The sequence below is a fragment of the Haliotis rubra genome, unplaced genomic scaffold (genome assembly GCF_003918875.1).
Source record: "Haliotis rubra isolate DU_JTF1 unplaced genomic scaffold, ASM391887v1 Scf1082, whole genome shotgun sequence".
Classification (NCBI taxonomy): domain Eukaryota; kingdom Metazoa; phylum Mollusca; class Gastropoda; order Lepetellida; family Haliotidae; genus Haliotis; species Haliotis rubra.
This window is the reverse complement of record NW_025764984.1, coordinates 70357-83588: the sequence shown is the minus strand read 5'-3', so window position 1 is coordinate 83588 and position 13232 is coordinate 70357. Positions and strand designations below refer to the sequence as shown.

The 13232-nt window shown below is 42.2% G+C and overlaps 1 protein-coding gene and 1 long non-coding RNA gene across 4 annotated transcripts in view; both read left to right on the top strand.

Moving 5' to 3' along the window:
- The window catches only part of LOC124281886 (vegetative cell wall protein gp1-like), a 56911-nt gene that overhangs the window by 3864 nt on the left and 39815 nt on the right, over positions 1–13232 (top strand). For all 3 annotated transcript variants that reach the window (XR_006899999.1, XM_046717910.1, XM_046717905.1), the window contains exon 3: positions 2651–2815. Coding sequence is in view for 2 of the 3 variants with exons in the window: in XM_046717910.1 (XP_046573866.1) it covers positions 2651–2815 (165 nt within the window). In the remaining variant the exon portion in view is untranslated. The remainder of the gene's footprint in view (positions 1–2650; positions 2816–13232) is intronic.
- On the top strand, positions 4538–5238 carry LOC124281918. Its single transcript, XR_006900003.1, has 3 exons — positions 4538–4834; positions 4869–4925; positions 5179–5238. It is a non-coding gene; the product is annotated as an uncharacterized LOC124281918 (long non-coding RNA).

Here is a 13232-nt window from a genome sequence, read left to right as displayed (position 1 = left end):
CAGTATAGGACTTGTGTTGTACTGTCAGTATAGGACTTGTGTTGGACTGTCAGTACAGGACTTGTGTTGTACTGTCAGTATAGGACTTGTGTTGTACTGTCAGTATAGGACTTGTGTTGTACTGTCAGTACAGGACTTGTGTTGGACTGTCAGTACAGGATGAGTGTTGTACTGTCAGTATAGGACTTGTGTGTCAGTATAGGACTGTCAGTATAGGACTTGTGTTGTACTGTCAGTACAGGAGACTTGTGTTGTACTGTCAGTATATGATACTTAATTGTACTGTCAGTACAGGTCTTGTGTTGGTCAGTATAGGATTTCAGTATAGGACTTGTGTTGTACTGTCAGTACAGGACTTGTGTTGTACTAAGGGAGAATCAGAATGTTGACTGTCAGTACAGGACTTGTGTAAGGCTTATTCCCAATATTCAAGGTCTATTGTATTTTACTTGGGAATTACACAAGTTACTATTGAAACTGTCAGTCCATCACTTGTTAAGATACTCTCAGGTGATGCATGGCTTGTGTTGCAGCATGGCAGTACAGGACTTGTGTTGACTTCAAGTCCCTTCTAGTGTTGGACTGCAGTTTACATTGTGTTGACTGTCAGCATCAGACTTACGTTCATCCATCAGAGAGGAGGAACATGTTGTATTCTAAACCCCTGGCTGATAAGCCCTTCAGTGGGAAGTGTTAAATCGCCTTGTCACTGTCAGTATAGGACTTGTGTTGTACTGTCAGTATAGGACTTGTGACTTGTACTGTCAGTATAGGGACTTGTGTTGTACTGTCAGTATAGGGACTTGTGTTGGACTGTCAGTACAGGACTTGTGTTGTACTGTCAGTATAGGACTTGTGTTGTACTGTCAGTACATGACTTGTGTTGTACTGTTAGTGTAGGACTTGTGTTGTACTGTCAGTATAGGACTTGTGTTGTACTGTCAGTACAGGACTTGTGTTGGACTGTCAGGACAGGATGAGTGTTGTACTGTCAGTATAGGACTTGTGTTGTACTGTCAGTATAGGATTTGTGTTGGACTGTCAGTACAGGACTTGTATTGTACTGTCAGTACATGACTTGTGTTGTACTGTTAGTGTAGGACTTGTGTTGTGTCTGATAAGAGATAATAACTAGTCAAATCCCCTTTCCTTGATCAAGGATTTCAAGGTTTCGTTGTTAAAATACCTGAAAATCTAAGGGAGAATCAGGAATTTTGATGAGAGAGTAAGGCTTATTCCCAATATTCAAGGTCTATTGTATTTTCTTGGGAATTCAGACTACAAGTTACTATTGAAACTGGGATGATCCATCACCTGTTAAGATACTCTACAGGTGATGCATGGCTATTAGGCAGCATGGCGAAGGCGGTGTTTGATTCCAAGTCCCTTCTAGCGAATCCTGCAGTTTACATTGTTGAGGAGGGATCAGCATCAGTTACGTTCATCCATCAGAGACGAGGAACATGTTGTATTCTAAACCCCTGGCTGATAAGCCCTTCAGTGGGAAGTGCTTAAATCAGAGGAAGTTAGGATGTTCCACCGACTGGGGGTGTGACGATGCCAGCCATAGACGAGCTCTTGGATGTTCCACCGACTGGGTGGTGGGGGTGGTGGTGGACAAGCTCTAGGACAGGAAGGTGCTCATCAACCAGGATTTCTCGTCCCAACAAGGATTCAACAGACCTTCGGAAGATCCTCAACTATTGGTACCTGAGTTCATATGGAACCTCAGACAGATCATCTCTATATTGGACACTATGATCTCCACAGACTAGCAGAAATGATGTCTACATGTTCCGGACTCTCAGAGATAGCTACGATTTTCTGTCACTGGAAGGCTCTACCAGTTCCAGCTTCTGCTGTTCAGACTACCAGTCACTCTGTGGCTATTCATGATTATGACAGCTCCAACCCCTGTATTTACATCTACAGCAAGTAAGAATTCACAGTTTTATGGACGATTTCCTTTTCCCAAATGATGACGTGGATGCCAGTGTAGATGACTTTCAATATCTGCCAGATTTCTTGGGGAATGGTGGGTTCCTCATACATCCTCAGACAAGTAAGAGAAGAAGGAGAAATATGTAGGAGAGATTTGACACCAGTCAACGCCTAGTTTATCCTCCAGAGGGACGTTATGAAGATTTCAGGTCCAAGATGACAGAGTTTTATTGATCTCACACTCTACATCAACAGATGAATACTACCCATGAGGCTAACCCATCCAGGTCCCAGGTACCCGAGGAAACATTATGAGGTTTCCCCACGCTTCTGTAAGGGGAAATAACTCCTGTGGGGTGCTCTTGAAGGACAACTAGGATTAAAGACAACACAAAACCATGGACTTTTAAAATTTCATTCAAGTTAAAACCGTGGGTTTAAAAACATGTTTCACAAAAAGGCAATTAAGTTGATGTTGATAATATTTTATTCTCTTTAATTGTACCATATTCTTCATGAATTATAAGTGGAACAATTCTTCTGTAAACTGTAGTGATGTAGTACCGGTATGTATATTCTAGTACTGTCACATATTCTAGTGATCTATGCCAGAGTTGGTTCAGCTGAACTCTGCTGACTAGGTAATGAAGCATCGTGGCATGTACATCACCATTGTGAGTCATTATCATTATCCGAATCCATGGTGCAGGTCGTGATGACACAACTAAGGAAATGCCTGTGGAAGAGTTACCTCCCCCTCCACCATTAGACATGGAACCGGAACCAGAGCTGGAACCTACACGACCCGTGGCCGTGGTTACAGCACAGCCACATGAGCAGAAGAAGATGAAACCCGGCAATAAAGGAAAGAAAGGTAGGTCTGGTTCATATTATGTAGGGGTAAAGTTGTCGTATCTTGCAGACTGCAGTGCTCAATAGAATGAGGAGTATTTAGAGTCCTACACAAATGGGTTCTGTGGAAGAAAGGAAGCTGAACTACCTCAGAAACAAGCTGCCAGGAATGACTGATATATAAGAATGATGGCTGCAATGATGTGTGGCCTACTAGAATTCACATTATTCCCAGATAGAGTTATTCTTTAACTTGAAAATTCATATTAATTTGATTAATTCTTTACCACTACAACAAACAGATAGGTGTCCAACAGAGTATCTTCCTTCCAATAGATTGTATATTGGTATGTAAAACAGAGGGTGTCAAGCTGGCACCATGCTACTGACCTGTAGGCTACATTCTACTGACCTGTAGGCCACATTCTACTGACCTGTAGGCTACATTCTACTGACCTGTAGACCTGATACTACTGACCTGTAGACTACATTCTACTGACCTGTAGACCTGATACTACTGACCTGTAGACCTCATGACCTGTAGACCTGATACTACTGACCTGTAGACCTCACACTACTGACCTGTAGACCACAAGCTACTGACCTGTACACCACACACTACTGACCTGTACACCACACACTACTGACCTGTACACCACACACTACTGACCTGTACACCACACACTACTGACCTGTACACCACACACTACTGACCTGTAAAACACTACTGACCTGTAGACCACACACTACTGACCTGTAGACCACACACTACTGACCTGTAGACCACACACTACTGACCTGTAGACCACACACACTACTGACCTGTAGACCACACTACTACTGACCTGTCCACACACTACTGACCTGTACACCACACACTACTGACCTGTAGACCACACACTACTGGTCTGTAGACCACACGCTACTGACCTGTAGACCACACACTACTGACCTGTAGACCAGACACTACTGATCTGTAGACCACACACTACTGACCTGTAGACCACACACTACTGACCTGTAGACCACACACTACTCACCTGTAGACCACACACTACTGACCTGTAGACCAGACACTACTGACCTGTAAACCACACACTACTGACCTGTAGACCACACACTACTGACCTGTAGACCACACACTACTGACCTGTAGACCACACACTACTGACCTGTAGACCACACACTACTGACCTGTAAACCACACACTACTCACCTGTAGACCTCACACTACTGACCTGTAGACCACACACTACTGACCTGTAGACTGCACACTACTGATCTGTAGACCACACACTACTGACCTGTAGACCTCATACTACTGACCTGTAGACCACACACTACTGACCTGTAGACCACATGCTACTGACCTGTAGACCACATACTACTGACCTGTAGACCACATGCTATTGACCTGTAGACCTGTGAGCTATAAACCTGTTGACAGGTCACCACAGACCTCAGGACGAGACATTTTCTGTGTGTGGCACTTGAGTTAGCTTTTGGTCTTCTGTTACTGTGATTCTGAGGAAGGGGAGATAACTCTCTAGTAATACACTTCTGCCCTTCATGTATGTAAGATTTTATATTTCTTCCACTGATCTGAATCTTGTGACTAGGATGGAGTGAATGAGTGAGTTTAGTTTTACACCCCGCTCAGCAATATTCCAGCTATATGGCGGTGGTCTGTAAATAATCGAGTCTGGACCAGACAATACAGTGATCAACAGCATGAGAACTAGGATGGAAGTAGAAGGTGTGTGGTATATATCTTCCACTGATCTGAGACTTGTGACTAGGATGGAAGTAGAAGGTGTGTGGTATATATCTTCCACTGATCTGAGACTTGTGACTAGGATGGAAGCAGAAGGTGTGTGGTATATATCTTCCACTGATCTGAGACTTGTGACTAGGATGGAAGCAGAAGGTGTGTGGTATATATCTTCCACTGATCTGAGACTTGTGACTAGGATGGAAGCAGAAGGTGTGTGGTATATATCTTCCACTGATCTGAGACTTGTGACTAGGATGGAAGTAGAAGGTGTGTGGTATATACTAGGATGGAAGTAGACTAGGTGTGTGATATATATCTTCCACTGATCTGAGACTTGTGACTAGGATGGAAGCAGAAGGTGTGTGGTATATCTTCTTCCACTGATCTGAGACTTGTGACTAGGATGGATATCTTCCACTGATCTGGTGACTAGGATGAAGGTGTGTAGTATATATCTTCCACTGATCTGAGACTTGTGACTAGGATGGAAGCAGAAGGTGTGTGGTATATATCTTCCACTGATCTGAGACTTGTGACTAGGATGGAAGCAGAAGGTGTGTGGTATATATCTTCCACTGATCTGAGACTTGTGACTAGGATGGAAGCAGAAGGTGTGTGGTATATATCTTCCACTGATCTGAGACTTGTGACTAGGATGGAAGTAGAAGGTGTGTGGTATATATATCTTCCACTGATCTGAGACTTGTGACTAGGATGGAAGCAGAAGGTGTGTGGTATATATCTTCCACTGATCTGAGACTTGTGACTAGGATGGAAGTAGAAGGTGTGTGGTATATATCTTCCATTGATCTGAGACTTGTGACTAGGATGGAAGCAGAAGGTGTGTGGTATATATCTTCCATTGATCTGAGACTTGTGATGAGGATGGTAGTTGTGTGATGATCTGAGTGTTTGTCGGACTGACTATAGATGCAGTGTGTAAGCATGCCATGCCAGTTGCATTTTTTTTAATTATCTCTTTTTTTATTATTGGATATTTACATATGCAAGTCACGGTGGAACATCGAGTTATTGCGGCTCTGCTATTGAAGGACAAGGTGTTGTTGCATGTGATTGGGTTCGGGACAAGACCTCAAACTGTTTTTCTTACTGCTGCAGTACAACCATGTTTCATTCACAACACATGTTCTCAGGACAGCCAACACTCTCAGCACTTTGGAAACAAGCCATTTTTAAGTTATCAGAAGAGTCCCAAGGCTTTCTAAAATATGCACCCACCACTCATAGGTCACTGCTGGGCAGGTTTTACTGGACATGCAACATGGGAGGGGGGGTGGTTGGGGGTGGTGGTTAGTAGTTGGTATGAGGGGTAATCCCATCTGGGTACCCCCCTTATGACCCCCACCTAGGTAAGATCTGTTATAAATGTGTATTGTTACATATCTTCATGAGTGTGAGAAAACTACACCCACCCACAGCAGACCGCTTCCTGTACTGTCTAATGGCTAAGTCTTCCCAACTACACCCACCCACAGCAGACCGCTTCCTGTACTGTCTAATGGCTAAGTCTTCCCAACTACACCCACCCACAGCAGACCGCTTCCTGTACTGTCTAATGGCTAAGTCTTCCCAACTACGCACATACACATGAAACAGCTAGCGGTGATGCCAGGCCGTGATGTCATGATGACTGCAGCACATGCTTCCTGCAATTACTCACACCATCAAACAACAGATGCTCCCCCTCCCCACTGTGAGACTGTTCAAGCCCCCCACTTTACCATCAAACATTGCCCTGTACATGCTACCAATAGAAGGCTGTAGTTCAACATGCCTTTTTACTGAAACAAGAATATTTGCCATTCAAAACAATTTTATATTTATTTTATCTGCCTATGCTTTATCAGTTATGCATATTGTTTATAACTTCTATTGAAATATCAAGTTTCCAACATTAAAATTTTGACATGTGAGAAGATGTCTAGCAATTCATTAAGATTTGTATGAAACAAAGAGCCAATGGCCTCAGCTGTGACTGAAGTCCTGTATCTCCACAACAACAATCCTTGTGGCATCAGGAAACAATGCTTGACCACACAGGAACACATGGTCACTCCCAGCTACCACAGTTATCTCCCTTGGCTTCCAGTTTGACCTCCTGCCAAGGAATGTGACAAGCTTTGTGACCCAGGTCAACACAACACCCATGTCCTCCATGAGAACCAAGCTTCACACAAACCCCACTCTGTCCCCCATCAGACACAACTTCCTGTCCCAGTGGAGAAACCCACCAACAAACCCACCTCCCTTCCCCTCATTTAGCTTTGGCCATATTAAGTATGAGAGCGTGTGTTGGCAGCCAGCAGCCTCACTCTCAGATACAGCAGCAGGGATGATTACCCCTCTATTTTGGGAACATAGCTCGGATTCTCACTCTCCCTTCAGAGGAAGGGAATAATTAATTAGTGGTGCTGGTAGGGAGTGAAGCAGGGGGTTAGCGGCAGCAGCACTAGACAGCTGGTTGTCATTCCATGTGGAACATTGTCTACACTGCCTCACTTGTAAACAAGGCCTGGATTTCTTTTCTGCCGTTTTCTGTGACTTAAGATTTAACTAGAAGGTGAGTTGCAAACTTTGTGTTACTTGTGATATTGTGCAGTGTTAGGACTGTGTGGGGTGAGTAGGTAGTTAATCCCTGGAGGGTCAGGTTTCAGTGTTGTACAGTGGCAGATGCCCCACATGACAAACTCCCCAACTTACAGCACCTACGTATTGTCTGTTGGTGAACGATATATGTGACTTAGTAACCAGTTGCCCCACACTACAAACTCCCCAACTTACAGCACCTACTTATTGTCTGTTGGTGAACAATATATGTGACTTAGTTACCAGTTGCCCCACACTACAAACTCCCCAACTTACAGCACCTACTTATTGTCTGTTGTTGAACGATATATTTGACTTAGTAACCAGTTGCCCCACACTACAAACTCCCCAACTTACAGCACCTACTTATTGTCTGTTGATGAACGATATATTTGACTTAGTAACCAGTTGCCCCACACTACAAACTCCCCAACTTACAGCACCTACTTATTGTCTGTTGGTGAACAATATATGTGACTTAGTAACCAGTTGCCCCACACTACAAACTCCCCAACTTACAGCACCAACTTATTGTCTGTTGATGAACAATATATGTGACTTAGCAGCCAGTTGCCCTGCACTACAAACTCCCCAACTTATTGTCTGTTGGTGAGCGATATATGTGACTTAGTAACCAGTTGCCCTGCACTACAAACTCCCAACTTATTGTCTGTTGTTGAACGATATATTTGACTTAGTAACCAGTTGCCCCACACTACAAACTCCCCAACTTACAGCACCAACTTATTGTCTGTTGGAAAACGATATATGTGACTTAGTAACCAGTTGCCACACACTACAAACTCCCCAACTTATTGTCTGTTGTTGAACGATATATTTGACTTAGTAACCAGTTGCCCCACACTACAAACTCCCCAACTTACAGCACCAACTTATTGTCTGTTGGTGAACGATATATGTGACTTAGTAACCAGTTGCCCCACACTACAAACTCCCCAACTTACAGCACCTACTTATTGTCTGTTGGTGAACGATATATGTGACTTAGTAACCAGTTGCCCCACACTACAAACTCCCCAACTTACAGCACCAACTTATTGTCTGTTGATGAACAATATATGTGACTTAGCAGCCAGTTGCCCTGCACTACAAACTCCCCAACTTATTGTCTGTTGGTGAACGATATATGTGACTTAGTAACCAGTTGCCCTGCACTACAAACTCCCCAACTTATTGTCTGTTGTTGAACGATATATTTGACTTAGTAACCAGTTGCCCCACACTACAAACTCCCCAACTTACAGCACCAACTTATTGTCTGTTGGTGAACGATATATGTGACTTAGTAACCAGTTGCCCCACACTACAAACTCCCCAACTTATTGTCTGTTGTTGAACGATATATTTGACTTAGTAACCAGTTGCCCCACACTACAAACTCCCCAACTTACAGCACCAACTTATTGTCTGTTGGTGAACGATATATGTGACTTAGTAACCAGTTGCCCCACACTACAAACTCCCCAACTTACAGCACCAACTTATTGTCTGTTGGTGAATGATATATGTGACTTAGTAACCAGTTGCCCCACACTACAAACTCCCCAACTTACAGCACCAAGTTATTGTCTGTTGGTGAACGATATATGTGACTTAGTAACCAGTTGCCCCACACTACAAATTCCCCAACTTACAGCACCAACTTATTGTCTGTTGATGAACAATATATTTGACTTAGTAACCAGTTGCCCTGCACTACAAACTCCCCAACTTAATGTCTGTTGGCGAACGATATATGTGACTTAGTAACCAGTGGCCCCACACTACAAACTCCCCAACTTACAGCACCAACTTATTGTCTGTTGTTGAACGATATATGTGACTGAGTAACAAGTTGCCCCACACTATAAACTCCCCAACTTACAGCACCAACTTATTGTCTGTTGGTGAACAATATATGTGACTTAGCAGCCAGTTGCCCCACACTACAAACTCCCCAACTTACAGCACCAACTTATTGTCTGTTGATGAACGATATATAAATAGTAACCAGTTGCCCCACACTACAAACTCCCCAACTTACAGCACCAACTTATTGTCTGTTGGTGAACGATATATGTGACTTAGGAACCAGTTGCCCCACACTGCAAACTCCCCAACTTACAGCACCAACTTATTGTCTGTTGGTGAACGATATATGTGACTGAGTAACCAGTTGCCCCACACTACAAACTCCCCAACTTACAGCACCAACTTATTGTCTGTTGTTGAACGATATATGTGACTTAGTAACCATTTGCCCCACACTACAAACTCCCCAACTTACAGCACCAACTTATTGTCTGTTGTTGAACGATATATGTGACTTAGTAACCAGTTGCCCTGCACTACAAACTCCCCAACTTACAGCACCAACTTATTGTCTGTTGATGAACGATATATGTGACTGAGTAACCATTTGCCCCACACTACAAACTCCCCAACTTACAGCACCAACTTATTGTCTGTTGTTGAACGATATATGTGACTTAGTAACCAGTTGCCCTGCACTACAAACTCCCCAACTTACAGCACCAACTTATTGTCTGTTGTTGAATGATATATGTGACTTAGTAACCAGTTGCCCCACACTACAAACTCCCCAACTTACAGCACCAACTTATTGTCTGTTGGTGAACGATATATAAATAGTAACCAGTTGCCCCACACTACAAACTCCCCAACTTACAGCACCAACTTAATGTCTGTTGATGAATGATATATGTGACTTAGTAACCAGTTGCCCCACACTACAAACTCCCCAACTTACAGCACCAACTTATTGTCTGTTGGTGAACGATATATTTGACTTAGTAACCAGTTGCCCCACACTACAAACTCCCCAACTTACAACACCAAGTTATTGTCTGTTGGTGAACGATATGTTTGACTTAGTAACCAGTTGCCCCACACTACAAACTCCCCAACTTACAGCACCAACTTATTGTCTGTTGGTGAACGATATATTTGACTTAGTAACCAGTTCCTCACACTACAAACTCCCCAACTTACAGCACCAACTTTTTGTCTGTTGGTGAACAATATATTTGACTTCCAGTTGCCCCACACTACAAACTCCCCAACTTACAGCACCAAGTTATTGTCTGTTGGTGAACGATATATTTGACTTAGTAACCAGTTGCCCCACACTACAAACTCCCCAACTTACAGCACCAACTTATTGTCTGTTGGTGAACGATATATGTGACTTAGTAACCAGTTGCCCCACACTACAAACTCCCCAACTTACAGCACCAACTTATTGTCTGTTGGTGAACGATATATGTGACTTAGTTACCAGTTGCCCCACACTACAAACTCCCCGACCTACAGCACCTACTTATTGTCTGTTGATGAATGATCTATTTGACTTAGTAACCAGTTGCCCCACACTACAAACTCCCCAACTTACAGCACCTACTTATTGTCTGTTGGTGAACGATATATGTGACTTAGTAACCAGTTGCCCCACACTACAAACTCCCCGACCTACAGCACCTACTTATTGTCTGTTGATGAATGATCTATTTGACTTAGCAGCCAGTTGCTCAGTGTACTACAAACTCCCCAACTTACAGTACCAACTTATTGTCTGTTGATGTATGATCTATCTGACTAGGTAAGCAGTTGCCCCCTCAGGACCCTAGTGCTAGTTCACAGAGTCCTCCAGCTCTGCCTGATGCTTGCTGTCCCTATTCCCTTTAGTTAGATACAGGTACAGCAGCTGACATATGTCCATGGTCTTTGAAGGAGATCACCTTCTGCTTGGAAGTATTCCCTTTAGTTAGATACACGTACAGCAGCTGACATATGTCCATGGTCTCTGAAGGAGATCACCTTCTGCTTGGAAGTATTCCCTTTAGTTAGATACACGTACAGCAGATGACATATGTCCATGGTCTCTGAAGGAGATCACCTTCTGCTTGGAAGTATTCCCTTTAGTTAGATACCCGTACAGCAGCTGACATATGTCCATGGTCTCTGAAGTAGATCACCTTCTGCTTGGAATTAGAGTTCATACCATTGGCAGCTGACATATGTCCATGGTCTCTGAAGTAGATCACTTGGAAGTACAAGGAAGTGAACAGAAGCAACCTATACCTATAGCCATTATAGTTAGTTTGTTTGTTTGACCACCATCAGGCACAAGTCAGTGGGTAAACTTCCGACTTCTCCACCTTCCTCGGACATGTAGACTAACGCTTAGTCTCACTATATATATAATTTTGATAGTAACTAGCAAGCCCATTTACATTGAGAAGGAGCCCCAGGGAGACCAGAGATTCAGATGAACCTGAGGAAATCTAGACTTGCTTTATGTAGGGTTTATCACTGCAGATTGGGCTTGGCAGTAGGGAAAATAATGTGGTTCAAGGACTGTGAGACAGACTATCGGACATGCTGTGACAATAAAGAAAGCAAACCCCAACTCACTCACTCACTCACTCACTGTGGTCCCTGTGATTAGGAGCAATATAGAATAACAAAATGTGAAGAATGAAATTGAATGTTTAATTCTGTGTGAAAAATGAAATAAAAGATGGAATGCCTGTTTTGTGTGAAAAATGCAATGAAATATCTGTAATGTGTTTGATGAATTAAATTGAATGTCACTTTGTGTGTGAAGAATGAAATGGAATGTCTGTTTGTGTATGAATAATGACAAGAAATATCTGTAATGTGTGTGAATAATGACATGGAATGTCTGTTTTTTGTGTGATGAATGACATGAAATATCTGCAATTTGTGTGAAGAATGAAATGAAATGTCTGTCTGTGTGTGAAACATGAAATAGAATGTCTGTTTAAGTGTGAAGAATGACATGAAATATCTGTAATGTGTATGAATAATGAATTGGAATGTCTGTTTGTGTATGAAGAATGAAATGGAATGTCTGTTTGTGTATGAAGAATGAAATGGAATGTCTGTTTGTGTGTGAAGAATGAAGTGGAATGTATGTTTGTGTGTGAAGAATGAAGTGGAATGTCTGTTTGTGTGTGAAGAATCAAATGGAATGTCTGTTTGTGTATGAAGAATGAAATGGAATGTCTGTTTGTGTGTGAAGAATGAAGTGGAATGTCTGTTTGTGTGTGAAGAATGAAATGGAATGTCTGTTTGTGTGTGAAGAATGAAGTGGAATGTCTGTTTGTGTGTGAAGAATGAAATGGAATGTCTGTTTCTGTGTGAAGAATGAAGTGGAATGTCTGTTTGTGTGTGAAGAATGAAATGGAATGTCTATTTGTGTATGAAGTATGACGAGAAATATGTGTACTGCATGTGTGAAGAATGAAATGGAATGTCTGTTTGTGTGTGATGAATGACATGAAATATCTGTAATTTGTGTGAAGAATGAAATGAAATGTCTGTCTGTGTGTGAAACATGAAATGGAATGTCTGTTTGAGTGTGAAGAATGACATGAAATATCTGTAATGTGCATGAATAATGAAATGGAATGTCTGTTTTTGTTTAAAGAATGACAAGATATATATGTAATGTGCGTGAAGAATTAAATGGAATGTCTGTTTGTGTGTGAAGAATGAAATTGAGTGTGTTTTTGTCTGTGTTTGTGTGAGAGGAGAAGCAACAAAATCTTCTCCAGTCGTTCATAAGAAATCTCTGCCAAAATCAGAGTCGATTGCACAATTGTGTCTATATCATAAGTTGATATTTGCTTTAGCAGTATTTCAGCTGTATGATGCTTTTTGTAAACTAATTGGATCTGAACCAGGCAATCCAGTGATTGTCACCCTGTCATGAAGAATGTCATGTAATATCTGTGATGTCTGTGTAGAATGAAATGGAATGTCTGTTTGTGTATGAAGAATGAAATGGAATATCTGTGATGTCTGTGTAGAATGAAATGGAATGTCTGTTTGTGTATGAAAAATGAAATGGAATGTCTGTTTGTGTATGAAGAATGAAATGGAATGTCTATTTGTGTATGAAGAATGTAATGGAATGTCTGTTTGTGTATGAAGAATGAAATGGAATGTCTATTTGTGTGTGAAGAATAAAATGAGTGTTTGGCATGGTCCTGAATCCAGGAGATGGTTCTAT